The following is a 12939-nucleotide window of genomic DNA, read 5'->3' as shown; positions in this document are numbered from 1 at the left end:
TTGGCTTTTTTCACCGCTGACGTCCGAAATCATCTACAACTTCAAATGAATGCTGACCAACATGTCATATGACGATTGACAGAAATAGTTTTCACAGTGGACACGTCACTTTGAACGTTGGCTATTGGGGCTTGAAGTCTTCTATAACGTGATCTTCAAGTGAATGCTGACCAACATGTCATATGATGATTGATAAAGAAATAGTTTGGACACACTGGACACGTCACTTTGAAAGCAGACTGTTGACGTTTGAAGTCAGCTTCAAGTGAATGCCTGAGCAGCGCGAAGTGGACGATGGACGGACGCGGCATGAAAAGTGACCACCCCAGTGTGATCTATGGGTACCCCCATTCTTCTGCCATCCCCTGGGCCATGAGGCTGAGAGGTGGGTATCACCCTGCACTGACCGGCCAGGCCACTGGTGGCGGTCTCTTGCTTGGGTGGTTAGAGTGAGAAGGTGTCTTTTGTTGTGTTTGCTGAGCCCTCCTTCAAAGTTCAAACTGTATTCAGGTTGTTGTATTACATGAGCTTGGTTATCCTGCACGAATAAACGTGTGGGTGCTGTTGTTCGTATTGGGAATAATATAGCATAAGGATGCGATTTTTGTAGCACGTGGGTATTCCTGTAATATGATGGAGTGGAGTGATAAGTGGAGCGATGGCCTAGAGGTAACTCGTCCGCATAGGAAGTGAGAGAATCTGAGCGCACTGGTTCGAATCACGGCTCAGACGCCGATATTTTCTCCCCCTCCACTAGACCTTGAGTGGTGGTCTGGACGCTGGTCATTCGGATCAGACGATAAACCGAAGTCCCGTGTGCAGCATGCACTAAGCGCACGTAAAAGAACCCAAGGCCACAAAAGGGTTGTTTCTGGCAAAATTCTGAAGAAAAATCCACTTCGATAGGAAAAACAAATAAAACTGCACGCAGGAAAAAATACAAAAAAAATAGTGTAGCGACGCGCTCTCCCTGGGGAGAGCAGCCCGAATTTCACACAGAGAGATCTGTTGTGATCAAAAGAAATAGAAATAGGAATGTATGAAGTGGGTAGGCCCCCGTGTGAAGCGTGGTTGTGATCAGCCGTTGCCATCTCGCAGTCCTTGGCTTTCTCTCATTTTACCATAAAGCGTGGGATTGCGACTGCAGTGTGTGAGAAAGCGGCGAGGAATTCCCCTGATTTTATCACAGAAATATTCCCTTTGTCATCGGGGTTGGTTTCTTGTATTTTCCAAACGGATATAGTTGAGAAAATGAGAGAGAGAGAAAGAGAGAGAGAGAAGAAATGACCAAAGAAACGACCACGCTTTCATGCAATTCCACACTTTATCGAAAAATGAGGGAGACAGAGAGAGAGAGAGAGAAGACGAAGAAGAAGAAATGACCAAAGAAACATTTTATCGAAAAGTCAGAGAGAGAGAGAGAGAGAGAGAGAGAGAGAGAGAGAGAGAGAAGAAGAAGAAGAAGAAGAAGAAGAAGAAGAAATGACCAAAGAAACGACCAGGCTCTCATGCAGTTCCACGCTTTATCGAAAAGTGTGTGTGTGTGTGTGTGTGTGTGTGTGTGTGTGTGTGTGTGTGTGTGTGTGTGTGTGTGTGTGTGTGTGTGTGTGTGAGAGAGAGAGAGAGAGAGAGAGAGAGGGGAAGAAGAAGAAGAAATGACCAAAGAAACGACCAGGCTCTCATGCAGTTCCACGCTTTATCGAAAAGTGAGAGAGAGAGAGAGAGAGGGGGGGGGGGGGGGAGAGAGAGAGAGAGAGAGAAGAAGAAGAAGAAGAAATGACCAAAGAAACGACCAGGCTCTCATACAGTTCCACGCTTTATCGAAAAGAGAGAGAAAGAGAGAGACTGCGATAGAAAGAAGGCGTGGGCGAAGAATAGTGGTTGTGTCACATACGTGCTGACGACAGTGTGTCAATGGACATTCACGTTGCATCCTCCACAGGTGTGCCGGGGTTTGTTCTGTCACACTGACACCAAGAACATACAAGAGCTTGTGTGTCATTGCCTGTCTGGTGCTGCACTATATAACTTGATGACCACACAGGTTCTGAATCCACAGCTGCTTTGCAGTCAGTTCCCGTCAGTTTAGAAAAGAAAAGGCCCGTCAGTTTCCATCCCACCACATTGAGGTGGTGAAGTGCACGGAGGCTGGATTGCACAAGCGATGATGTCAGCGCTATGTATGCTAAGCCTTGAGGATAATCCTCTAAGTCTGTGGAGTTAGCGAAGACTTTTGATACTTTGGTGGGAGATTCTTAACGTTAAGCAAACTTTGCGCGGCTAGGATCGCTTCTCGCAACTCTGCCACGAGCTCAAAGCGGGCGTACACGCGCGTATATATGTGTGGAGTGATGGCCTAGAGGTAACGCGTCCGCCTAGGAAGCGAGAGAATCTGAGCGCGCTGGTTCGAATCACGGCTCAGCCGCCGATATTTTCTCCCCCTCCATTAGACCTTGAGTGGTGGTCTGGGCGCTAGTCATTCGGATCAGACGATAAACCGAGGTACCGTGTGCAACATGCACTTAGCGCACGTAAAAGAACCCACGGCAACAAAAGGGTTGTTCCTGGCAAAATCCTGAAGAACAATCCACTTCGATAGGTAAAATATAAAACCGCACGCAGGAAAAAAAAAACAACAACAAAAAATGGGTGGCGCTGTAGTATAGCGACGCGCTCTCCCTGGGGAGAGCAGCCCGAATTTCACACAGAGAAAGCTGTTGTGCTAAAAAGAAATACAAAGTACAAAATACAATATATGTGTATATATATATATATATATATATATATATATATATATATATATATATATATATATATATATATATGTGTGTGTGTGTGTGCGTGCGTGCGTGCATGCGTGCGAGTGTAAGTGCGTGACTGAACCCTCACAGAAAATGAATGATGAGCGCCCAGAAGGCAGCTCTCAGTCGACTCTCCCCAGGTAGGCAGCACAGTGCGCGTGTTTGTAAAGCGCTCAGAGCTCTGTCTCTGACCAACGATATCAATCAATCAATCAACCAAACAAACGAAATGAGGAAATCGAATACACGACCCCCCCACCCCCACCCCCCCCACCCCCAACATTAACGACCAAAAAGAAAGTGTGAGGGTGGGGGAGGGGAACAATTAACAAACAAACAAACATTAACGACCAAAAAGAAAGTGTGAGGGTGGGGGAGGGGAACAATTAACAAACAAACATTAACGACTAAAAGAAAGTGTGAGGGTGGGGGAGGGGGAACAATTGACAAATAAACAAACATTAACGACCAAAAGAAAGTGTGAGGGTGGGGGAGGGGGAACAATTAACAAACAAACAAACAAACAAACATTAACGACCAAAAAGAAAGTGTGAGGGCAGGGGAGGGGGAACAATTAACAAACATTAATGACCAAAAAGGGGGAACAATTAACAAACATTAATGACCAAAAAGGGGGAACAATTAACAAACAAACATTAATGACCAAAAAGGGGGAACAATTAACAAACAAATATTAATGACCAAAAATGGGGAACAATTAACTAACATTAATGACCAAAAAGGGGGAACAATTAACAAACATTAATGACCAAAAAGGGGGAACAATTAACAAACATTAATGACCAAAAAGGGGGAACAATTAACAAACATTAATGACCAAAAAGGGGGAACAATTAACAAACATTAATGACCAAAAAGGGGGAACAATTAACAAACAAACATTAATGACCAAAAAGGGAGAACAATTAACAAACAAATAAACATTAACGACCAAAAAGAAAGTGTGAGGGTGGGGGAGGGGAACGATTAACAAACAAACATTAACGACCAAAAAGAAAGTGTGAGGGTGGGGGGAGGGGAACGATTAACAAACAAACATTAACGACCAAAAAGAAAGTGTGAGGGTGGGGGAGGGGAACGATTAACAAACAAACATTAGCGACCAAAAAGAAAGAGTTTTATGGATGGAAGTGGTTGGGCCACACGCCTCATAGGTTCTAACGATGCTTTCAATGGTGTGCTTTCTTCCTCTGCTACTGCTGCTGTTGCTGCTGAAACTGCCTTAATGTTGTTGCTGCTGCTGTTGCTGCTGTTGACAGCCTTCTGCTTTTGCCGCAGCTGTTGTTCTTGTTGTTGCTGCCGCGGCTGTAGCACTGCTGTGCTGGGTTATTAATAAGCCATTGTCTGGACGATTCCTGGGGCCCACAAAGATTAGTGGGACTAAAGAGCCGAAGATATTGCGTCGCTAATGGCCGACGAGCTGAATACTGCAAAAGACGAGGGAATAATAGAGGTTGTCCCCTTCTGTTTGCCCGCTTGCGCTAATTACGGAGAACAAAGCAAGCGACGGGCATGATGACAGAAGTAACTGAGGGGTAGGATGGGGGTGGCGGGGGGCGAGGGGGTTGGGGTAGTGTGGGGGGGTGGGGTGGGGGAGGGAAGGGAAGGGAGGTGTGGGAGTGAGTGAGGTGGGAGAGGGGGAAAAATGAGAGGAAAGCATGAGAGAGAGAAAGAGAAAGAGAGAGAGAGACGCAGACATAGACAGCATACACGGTGAGCAATACCCTCTGTCTGAACGAACGAAATTAAATCACGCACGCACACATTCAGCAACCAAGGTTTATCAGGAAACACGGAAAGGTTTGCACTTGCCGGTAAGTTCTGTTCACGGGTAACTCCATTTCCCCACTCAGAGAGAGAGAGAGAGAGAGAGAGATGAGGAGGAATACAGCTGTTTCCACACAACTGTAAGAACCGATAGCATTAGGTTCATATTGTGTGTGTGCACTGGCGAGACACAGACAGAAGAAGAAACGGAGGATGGAGAGAAGAGATCGTAAAAGAGTGAGAGACAGACATACAGAGAGAGAGAGAGGAGGGACCGAGAGAGAGAGAGAGAGAGAGAGAGAGAGAGAGAGAGATGCAGGCAGATAGAGAAAGGGATAAAGAGGTGGAGACGGAGGAAGAAAAAGATATCTTTCTTTGTTTCCTTCTTCCCTCTGTTCTTTCTGTATTCTTTCATTCTTTCTTTCTTTCCATTCTTTTCTGGGTTTCCTTCTTTCTTTCCTTCTTTCTTTCATTCTTTCTTTCATTCTTTCTTTCTTTCCATTCTTTTCTGGGTTTCCTTCTTTCTTTCATTCTTTCTTTCCTTCTTTCTTTCATTCTTTCTTTCCTTCTTTCTTTCATTCTTTCTTTTCTGGGTTTCCTTCTTTCTTTCCTTCTTTCTTTCCTTCTTTCTTTCCTTCTTTCTTTCATTCTTTCTTTCATTCTTTCTTTCTTTCCATTCTTTTCTGGGTTTCCTTCTTTCTTTCCTTCTTTCTTTCCTTCTTTCTTTCATTCTTTCTTTCATTCTTTCTTTCATTCTTTCTTTCATTCTTTCTTTCTTTCTATTCTTTTCTGGGTTTCCTTCTTTCTTTCCTTCTTTCTTTCATTCTTTCTTTCCTTCTTTCTTTCCTTCTTTCTTTCATTCTTTCTTTCCTTCTTTCTTTCATTCTTTCTTTCATTCTTTCTTTCATTCTTTCTTTCTTTCCATTCTTTTCTGGGTTTCCTTCTTTCTTTCATTCTTTCTTTCCTTCTTTCTTTCATTCTTTCTTTCATTCTTTCTTTCCTTCTTTCTTTCATTCTTTCTTTCTTTCCATTCTTTTCTGGGTTTCCTTCTTTCTTTCCTTTCACCAAACTGTTCTTTCATTCTGCCTTGTCTTTTCTTTTCTTCCCTGATTTCTCATTTTGCCTTCTTTGTTGATCTCTTTCTTTGGCTTTTCTTTAAGCTTTCCTATTCGATTGTTGTAAACAACGGTTTGCTAATTAAACAACACACACGAATTGTCTTTATTCTCCGCCCCCTCCCCCCCCCACCCCCCGCCCTCCCCCCTCGCCCCCACCCACCTCCGCACCCCTCTCCCCCCCTCATGAAGCTTGCAGCGGAAGAATTAACAGCAGATATTCCATACAGAAAGAATCGTGATACAATATCGATTTTTCCTTCTCCCATTTTTTCAACTTTTTAATTTTTTTTAAAATATATACTGTTATTATGTTGTTGTTGTTGTTTTTGTTGTTGTTTTTAATACCGGCATGTTCAAAATAGCTCATATGAGCTAAAGGACGCGTCATGATTTTCTCCAACTTTGCTGAAGGCAAAAATATGTTGTTGTTTTTCATCTGTGTCTGTCTCGGTCTTCCCGATTCTCTCTCTCTCTCTCTCTGTCTGTCTCTCCCTCTCCCTCTCTCTCTTAGTCCCTCTCTCCTTCCCTCCCCCCTCTCTCTCTCCCTCTTTCTCCCCCCCCCCTCTCTCTCTCTCTCTCTCAAACACACACATTCTCTTTCTGTCTCTTCCCCCCCCCACCCCTTTGTCTTCCCTCTTTTTCTGATTCTCTCCCTCTTTCTCTTCAACTGAACGTGAAAGTAGCAAGTGGGTATTTTAAAATGCACGCGATGCTGTTATACGCGCGCGCGCAAGTGTGTGTGTGTGTGTGTGTGTGTACACCATTGCATCTCTGTCTGTCTGTCTCTCTCTCTCTCTTCCTCTCTCTCTCTTCACCCCCCCCCCCCCCCCCCTCCCTCTATTTGCCAGTCTGACCGTCTGGCTATTGTTGCTGAATACTCCTATTTTAGGTTACAAGGGTCACACATTGTCTGTCTGTTTCTATCACACACACACACACACACACACACACACACACACACACACACACACACACACACACACACACACACATGCACACAGACATAGACACACACACACACACACCCGCGCGCGCGCACACACACACACACACACACTCACACTTTCTGTGTTTGTGTTTTTGCGTGCATGTGCGTCCATCGCTTTATCGTAATGTGATCTAATTAGCACATGTGCGTTTGTTGGTGTTGTTGTTGTTGGGGGTTTTCGGTTTTTTTGTGGTTTTTTTTGTTTGTTTTTTTTGTCCCGTTGCTTGCTGCACTGAACGTACCCATTCAGCGCCTAATCTTGGAAGGGCAACAAACAAGGTATTTTATTTATTTATTTATTTATTTATTTATATTTCTTTTTATCACAACAGATTTCTCTGTGTGAAATTCGGGCTGCTCTCCCCAGGGAGAGCGCGTCGCTTTTTTTTTCATGCGTGCAGTTTATTTGTTTTTCCTATCGAAGTGGATTTTTTCTACAGAATATTGCCAGGAACAACCCTTTTGTAGCCGTGGGTTCTTTTACGTGCGCTAAGTGCATGCTGCACACGGGACCTCGGTTTATCGTCTCATCCGAATGACTAGCGCCCAGACCACCACTCAAGGTCTAGTGGAGGGGGAGAAAATATCGGCGGCTGAGCCGTGATTTTTTAATTTTTTTTAAAGTTTTATATCAGGCTTCTTATTCTACGCTCTCTTTAAGTGCGTGCAGAGAAAGTCGTGTGTAGCGTGGAGCAAGTGTGTTTTGCAGAAGCATGCTTTTTTTTTTTCTTTCCTCCATTATTCGTTCATGTCTTTTTGTTTCGGTCTTTCTTTATGTATTCCTTCTTTCGTTTACTTGTTTGTTGGATTATTACTCATAATATGTATGTTTATCAAAATACTCATTCTTCTTCATATCGTTGTTGTTGTTGTTTATTTTGAATATATGGATTTATTCATTGAAGTGGGTTTTTTTTGGTTTTTTGGGTTTTTTTTATGGGAGCTGCAAGAGACGTTTTCACAATCAGGTCATGACTAAGAAATTTAGGAGAGAAACACACACACACACACACACACACACACACACACACACACACACACACACACACACACACACACACACCAGAGAACAAAAATGCAGTTCGTGGAAACTTAAAAAAAAAAAAAAAATTAAACAGGGTTATAGAGAGGTTGTTAGCGTTAAGGGGAAAAACAACACGCCCGATTCATTTGACCTCCTCGTCTACATACCCAAGCCAACCTTTTATTCAGACGCTCGCATGTATTGTGTTGCTTTGTTGCTGATGTTGCTGTGTGTCTAAAGAATAATAATAATAATAATACTAAATCTTTCCCGAGCAGGTGTGAATTAGCGTACATGTATCAGCCCGCACACTTTGACACTTCCTTAAAACTGAAACTGATACTGAAACCGATCTTGTAATGACGAACTTCTTCGCCTGTATTTGCGCTTTTTTTTTCTTTTGTGTGCGTGCGTGCGTGCGTGTGTGTGTGTGTGTGTGTGTGTCTGTTTTCGCTGAGCAACAGCTGTGATTGACTGCAGTGTCTGAGAAACACCCGTGGCTATGATATCGTTATGCGGGTACAGTCACGTGCACTTGTCGTTTCACTTTTTCTGTTCGGAATGTTTCTGGTCTTACACTGAATATTATCTGGTTCTGTTTGTGATCAGGTGGAAGCAATCGTGTCCAGCGGATACTTTACATGTATATGTATGCACGTGGGTGTGCACGTGCAGGGAACACGAGTGTCGAGGTTTATTGTTATCACTCTGAAGACTTGGCTTTTATCTGCTTTTTTTTAAAAAAAAAAAAGAAAGAAGAAGAAGAAGAAAGACATGAAGATACAAGCAAAGTAAGGAACGAACGAAAAAAAAAAGTAAAGATAAGAAATCAATGAAAGGCTAGGATAAAAATATTAACTTTCACTTTCAGTTTCAAATTTTATTGAAACGTCAAACCTTCCAGAATAATCCGCACACAGACAGATAGACAGACAGGCACACTACACACACACACACACACACACACACACACACACACACACACAAGCAGGTATTAACAGCCTGCAGCTATTGTCTTTGTCTCTCTACCCCCCCCCCCCCCCCCCACCCCCACTCCCCCCATTCTGTTTGCAGAGCATCAACAACTCCTCCTTCACAAGAGCGCACAGATACAAATACAATTGTTTTGTATGATTTTCATGATGTTCCCGTACTTGTAGTCTTTGAATCATCCTTCTATGTATCTATTATTACCTATTTGATTTGCTCCATGTCATTTATTTATTCACACTGATTTCATTTATGATATTGCGAGAGAATCTGAGCGCAATGGTTCGAATCACGGCTCAGCCGCCGATATTTTCTCCCCCTCCACTAGACCTTGAGTGGTGGTCTGGACGCTAGTCATTCGGATGAGACGATAAACCGAGGTCTCGTGTGCAGCATGCACTTAGCGCACGCAAAAAGAACCCACGGCAACAAAAGGGTTGTTCCTGGAAAAATTATGTAAAAAAACCCCAAAAAACACTTCGATAGGAAAAACAAATAAAAAAAAAACTGCACGCAGGAAAAAAAAAGTTTTAAAAAGGGTGGCGCTGTAGTATAGCGACGCGCTCTCTCTTGGGAGAGCAGCCCGAATTTCACACAGAGAAACACAAATACATATACAAACAGAACATTTGTCATTGTCATTGTCTGTCTGCCCCACTTCCTGTCTTCTTCTTGGTCTCTCTTCGCCACAGGCACAAACAGTGGACAGAACACTATTTAAAAGAGAGAGAGAGAGAGAGAGAGAGAGAGAGAGAGAGAGAAGCTCTTATACATCTGAAAACGTTCCAAATAACTTCAGCTTAATCTTTTTTTCTTTTTTTTAAATTGTTTTGTTTTGTTTTTCATGTCTTACTAACAATTTAGATGTTGTCTTTTCTGTTGATAAGTTTACGTCTCCACATTCCCGCCCCCACCTCCTCCCACCCCCCTCTGCTTTATTCCCCATTGAAATTGAGGTTTAATTGCATTGGTATATATATATATATATATATATATATATATATATATAGAGAGAGAGAGAGAGAGAGAGAGAGAGAGAGAGAGAGGGGGGGGGGGGAGAGATATATATTACACATCAGAAATTACTCTTTCAGACGGTTTCAGATTGCCACGAGAGACTAGAATCTACACGTGTTTGTGTTTGAGTGTTTGGGAAGAAGAAAATGATAATGGGCTTATCCACGATTTTGTTGTGGGTTTTGTTTACTTTTTATTTGCTTATTAGTTTTGGTTTTAAAATCATTTATTTCAATTTCTTTTATTTGTGGGTTGTTGGTGTTTTTTTTTAAGTGTGTTAATTTGTTGTTATATTTATGTCGGAGAAGGTGGGATGGTAACTGGATTGCTCAAGGCTTTGTTATTGGCTTGTTTTGTTGTTTGTTGTTGTGTAAACAAGTGAGTCTATGTTTTAACCCGGTATTCGGTTGTCTGTGTGTGTGTGTGTGTGTGTGTGTGTCTGTGTGTCTGTGTGTCCGTGGTAAACTCTAACATTGACATTTTCTCTGCAAATACTTTGTCAGTTGACACCAAATTAGGCATAAAAATAGGAAAAATTCAGTTCTTTCCAGTCATCATGTTTAAAATAATATTGCACCTCTGGAATGGGCACAAAAAGAAAGAAAAATGAAGCTTAATTATATGCAAACTGCATTTACTGTTATATTTATATTTTTTGTATTCTCTAAACTTGGCACTTTGATCTGATATTCTGACCCAACAACAAGAGCAGTCACTATTATCATTTTTTGTTCAAACAGGAACTTCTTTTGCTAAACATGGAAGTTTTATTTATTTTGCAAACGTTTTGGTGCAGATAGTAAAAAAAGGGAAATTACTCTGTAATTAATGCTAGGGGACTTAATTTGCTTTAAACTGATCTTTCTCATCTTAAACATTACATTTTGAAATTATACTCAATACATAAAAAGCTTGGATTTTTTTAAAGTGTATCACAACTGAGTCTTGAAGGCCTTGCCTCTCTTGTTTTTAAGTGTGTTAATTTGTTGTTATATTTATGTCGGAGAAGGTGGGATGGTAACTGGATTGCTCAAGGCTTTGTCATTGGCTTGTTTTGTTGTTTGTTGTTGTTGTTGTTGTTTGCTTTTCTCCTGTTTCTTTCTTCTTCTTCTTCTGCGTTCACTCGTATGCACACGAGTGGGCTTTTACGTGTATGACCGTTTTTACCCCGCCATGTAGGCAGCCATACTCCGTTTTCGGGGGGGTGCGTGCTGGGTATGTTCTTGTTTCCATAACCCACCGAACGCTGACATCGATTACAGGATCTTTAACGTGCGTATTTGATCTTCTGCTTCCATATACACACGAAGGGGGTTCAGGCACTAGCAGGTCTGCACATATGTTGACCTGGGAGATCGTAAAAATCTCCACCCTTTACCCACCAGGCGCCGTCACTGTGATTCGAACCCGGAACCCTCAGATTGACAGTCCAACGCTTTAAACACTCGGCTATTGCGCCCGTCTCCTGTTTCTTTCATTCTTTACTGTTTGTTGATTTGTTGTTTATTCAAACCTTTACTCACTTATGTGTGTATATGTTATTGACTGACTGACTAAACTATTGATCAGTCCATTGTTACATTTATTTACCCAGGCTGGGTCCTTAGGCCTGCGTCAAACATTCACAGCGCCCAGCCAGTGCCTCCACCATCCTTTCTACCTGGTTTCCACCCGACTCGCCATCCACTCCCACCACCACCACCCCTTGCCCCCACCCCCACCCCCGCACCACCTCTCTCCTACATTCTTATCGATGACATTTCAACTATGAAAATTGATAATTCAACAAATTGTCAACAGTATACGTGACTAGACATCAAAACAAAATTTCTCCACCTCCTCCCTCCCCCCACCTCCTCTGTCTCTATCCATCCTACCCCCTTCCCTGTCTCTCTCTGTCTCTGTCTCTGTCTCTCTCTGTCTCTCTCTGTCTCTCTGTCTCTGTCTCTGTCTCTCTCTCTGTCTCTCTCTCTCTCTCTCTCTCTCTCTCTCTCTCTCTCTCTCTTCCTCGCAACCCTTGTCAGTCTTTCTGTCTGTCTGACTCTCTCATTCTTCCCCATCCCCGCCTCTCTCTCTCTCTCTCTCTCTTCCTCGCAACCCTTGTCAGTCTTTCTGTCTGTCTGACTCTCTCATTCTTCCCCATCCCTGCCTCTCTCTCTCTCTCTCTCTCTCTCTCTCTCTCTCTCTTCCTCGCAACCCTTGTCAGTCTTTCTGTCTGTCTGACTCTCTCATTCTTCCCCATCCCCGCCTCTCTCTCTCTCTCTCTCTTCCTCGCAACCCTTGTCAGTCTTTCTGTCTGTCTGACTCTCTCATTCTTCCCCATCCCTGCCTCTCTCTCTCTCTCTCTCTCTCTCTCTCTCTCTCTCTTCCTCGCAACCCTTGTCAGTCTTTCTGTCTGTCTGACTCTCTCATTCTTCCCCATCCCCGCCTCTCTCTCTCTCTCGATCACTCTCATTCTCTTTCTCTTCTATCCTTACTCTCCCCTCCCCTTTGTTGTCTGTCTGTCTGTCCCTCTCTTTCTCTCTCTGTCCTTATCGTTATCTCTCTCTCTCCCCCTTTCTCTCTCTCTGGCTCTCTTCCCCCTTTCTCTCTCTCTCTCCCACCACCAACTTTACCAAAGTACACACAAGGATACTAACATAAGTACACAAAAGGGCACACAAATATTTAATTTCGATCAAATCGTCTGTGCACAGTCTTTTGTTACTATTCTTCGTTGTTGTTGTTGTTATTGCCACGTTCCTTGTTGTTGTTGTTGTTCTTATTGCCACGTTCCTTGTTGTTGTTGTTGTTGTTATTGCCACGTTCCTTGTTGTTGTTGTTGTTGTTATTGCCACGTTCCTTGTTGTTGTTGCGGTCAAAGCCAGCGACGCGTAATACGGAAGCACGTGAGGTAGGTTGCAGATCAAAGGAGCGATAGAGACACAACTGAACACAGCTGTTCTTTTGTGTCTGTTCTTTCATCCTGACACCTCCATCACAGCGTCATGGCCAGGCCAGGAAAACAGCACTCTTCTTGAGGACACCCTCTCCACCCTCCACCCTTCCTGCGCTCTCCCCTGCCACACTCTGCCCCGACCCCCCCCCAACCCCAATTCTCCACCTCCACCACCTCCTCCTCCTCCTTCTCCAAGCCACCCACACTCATCTTCTCTGGTTGTATAAAGACATGCACGTCGTTTTGCAGTGATGTCCTGTCCTCTGTGAAGGATG

At 43.3% G+C, this 12939-nt stretch overlaps 1 protein-coding gene across 1 annotated transcript in view; it reads left to right on the top strand.

Moving 5' to 3' along the window:
• Positions 1-294: 294 nt before the first annotated feature.
• Positions 295-12939, top strand: part of LOC143281471 (uncharacterized) — a 73606-nt gene continuing 60961 nt past the window's right edge. Inside the window, exon 1 of the mRNA XM_076586681.1 lies at positions 295-385. Within this exon, the coding sequence (XP_076442796.1) occupies positions 295-385 (91 nt within the window). The remainder of the gene's footprint in view (positions 386-12939) is intronic.

Source organism: Babylonia areolata, chromosome 4 (assembly GCF_041734735.1).
Source record: "Babylonia areolata isolate BAREFJ2019XMU chromosome 4, ASM4173473v1, whole genome shotgun sequence".
Taxonomy (NCBI): domain Eukaryota; kingdom Metazoa; phylum Mollusca; class Gastropoda; order Neogastropoda; family Buccinidae; genus Babylonia; species Babylonia areolata.
Note: the sequence above shows the minus strand (reverse complement) of the source record. Positions and strands in the feature narration are given on the sequence as shown.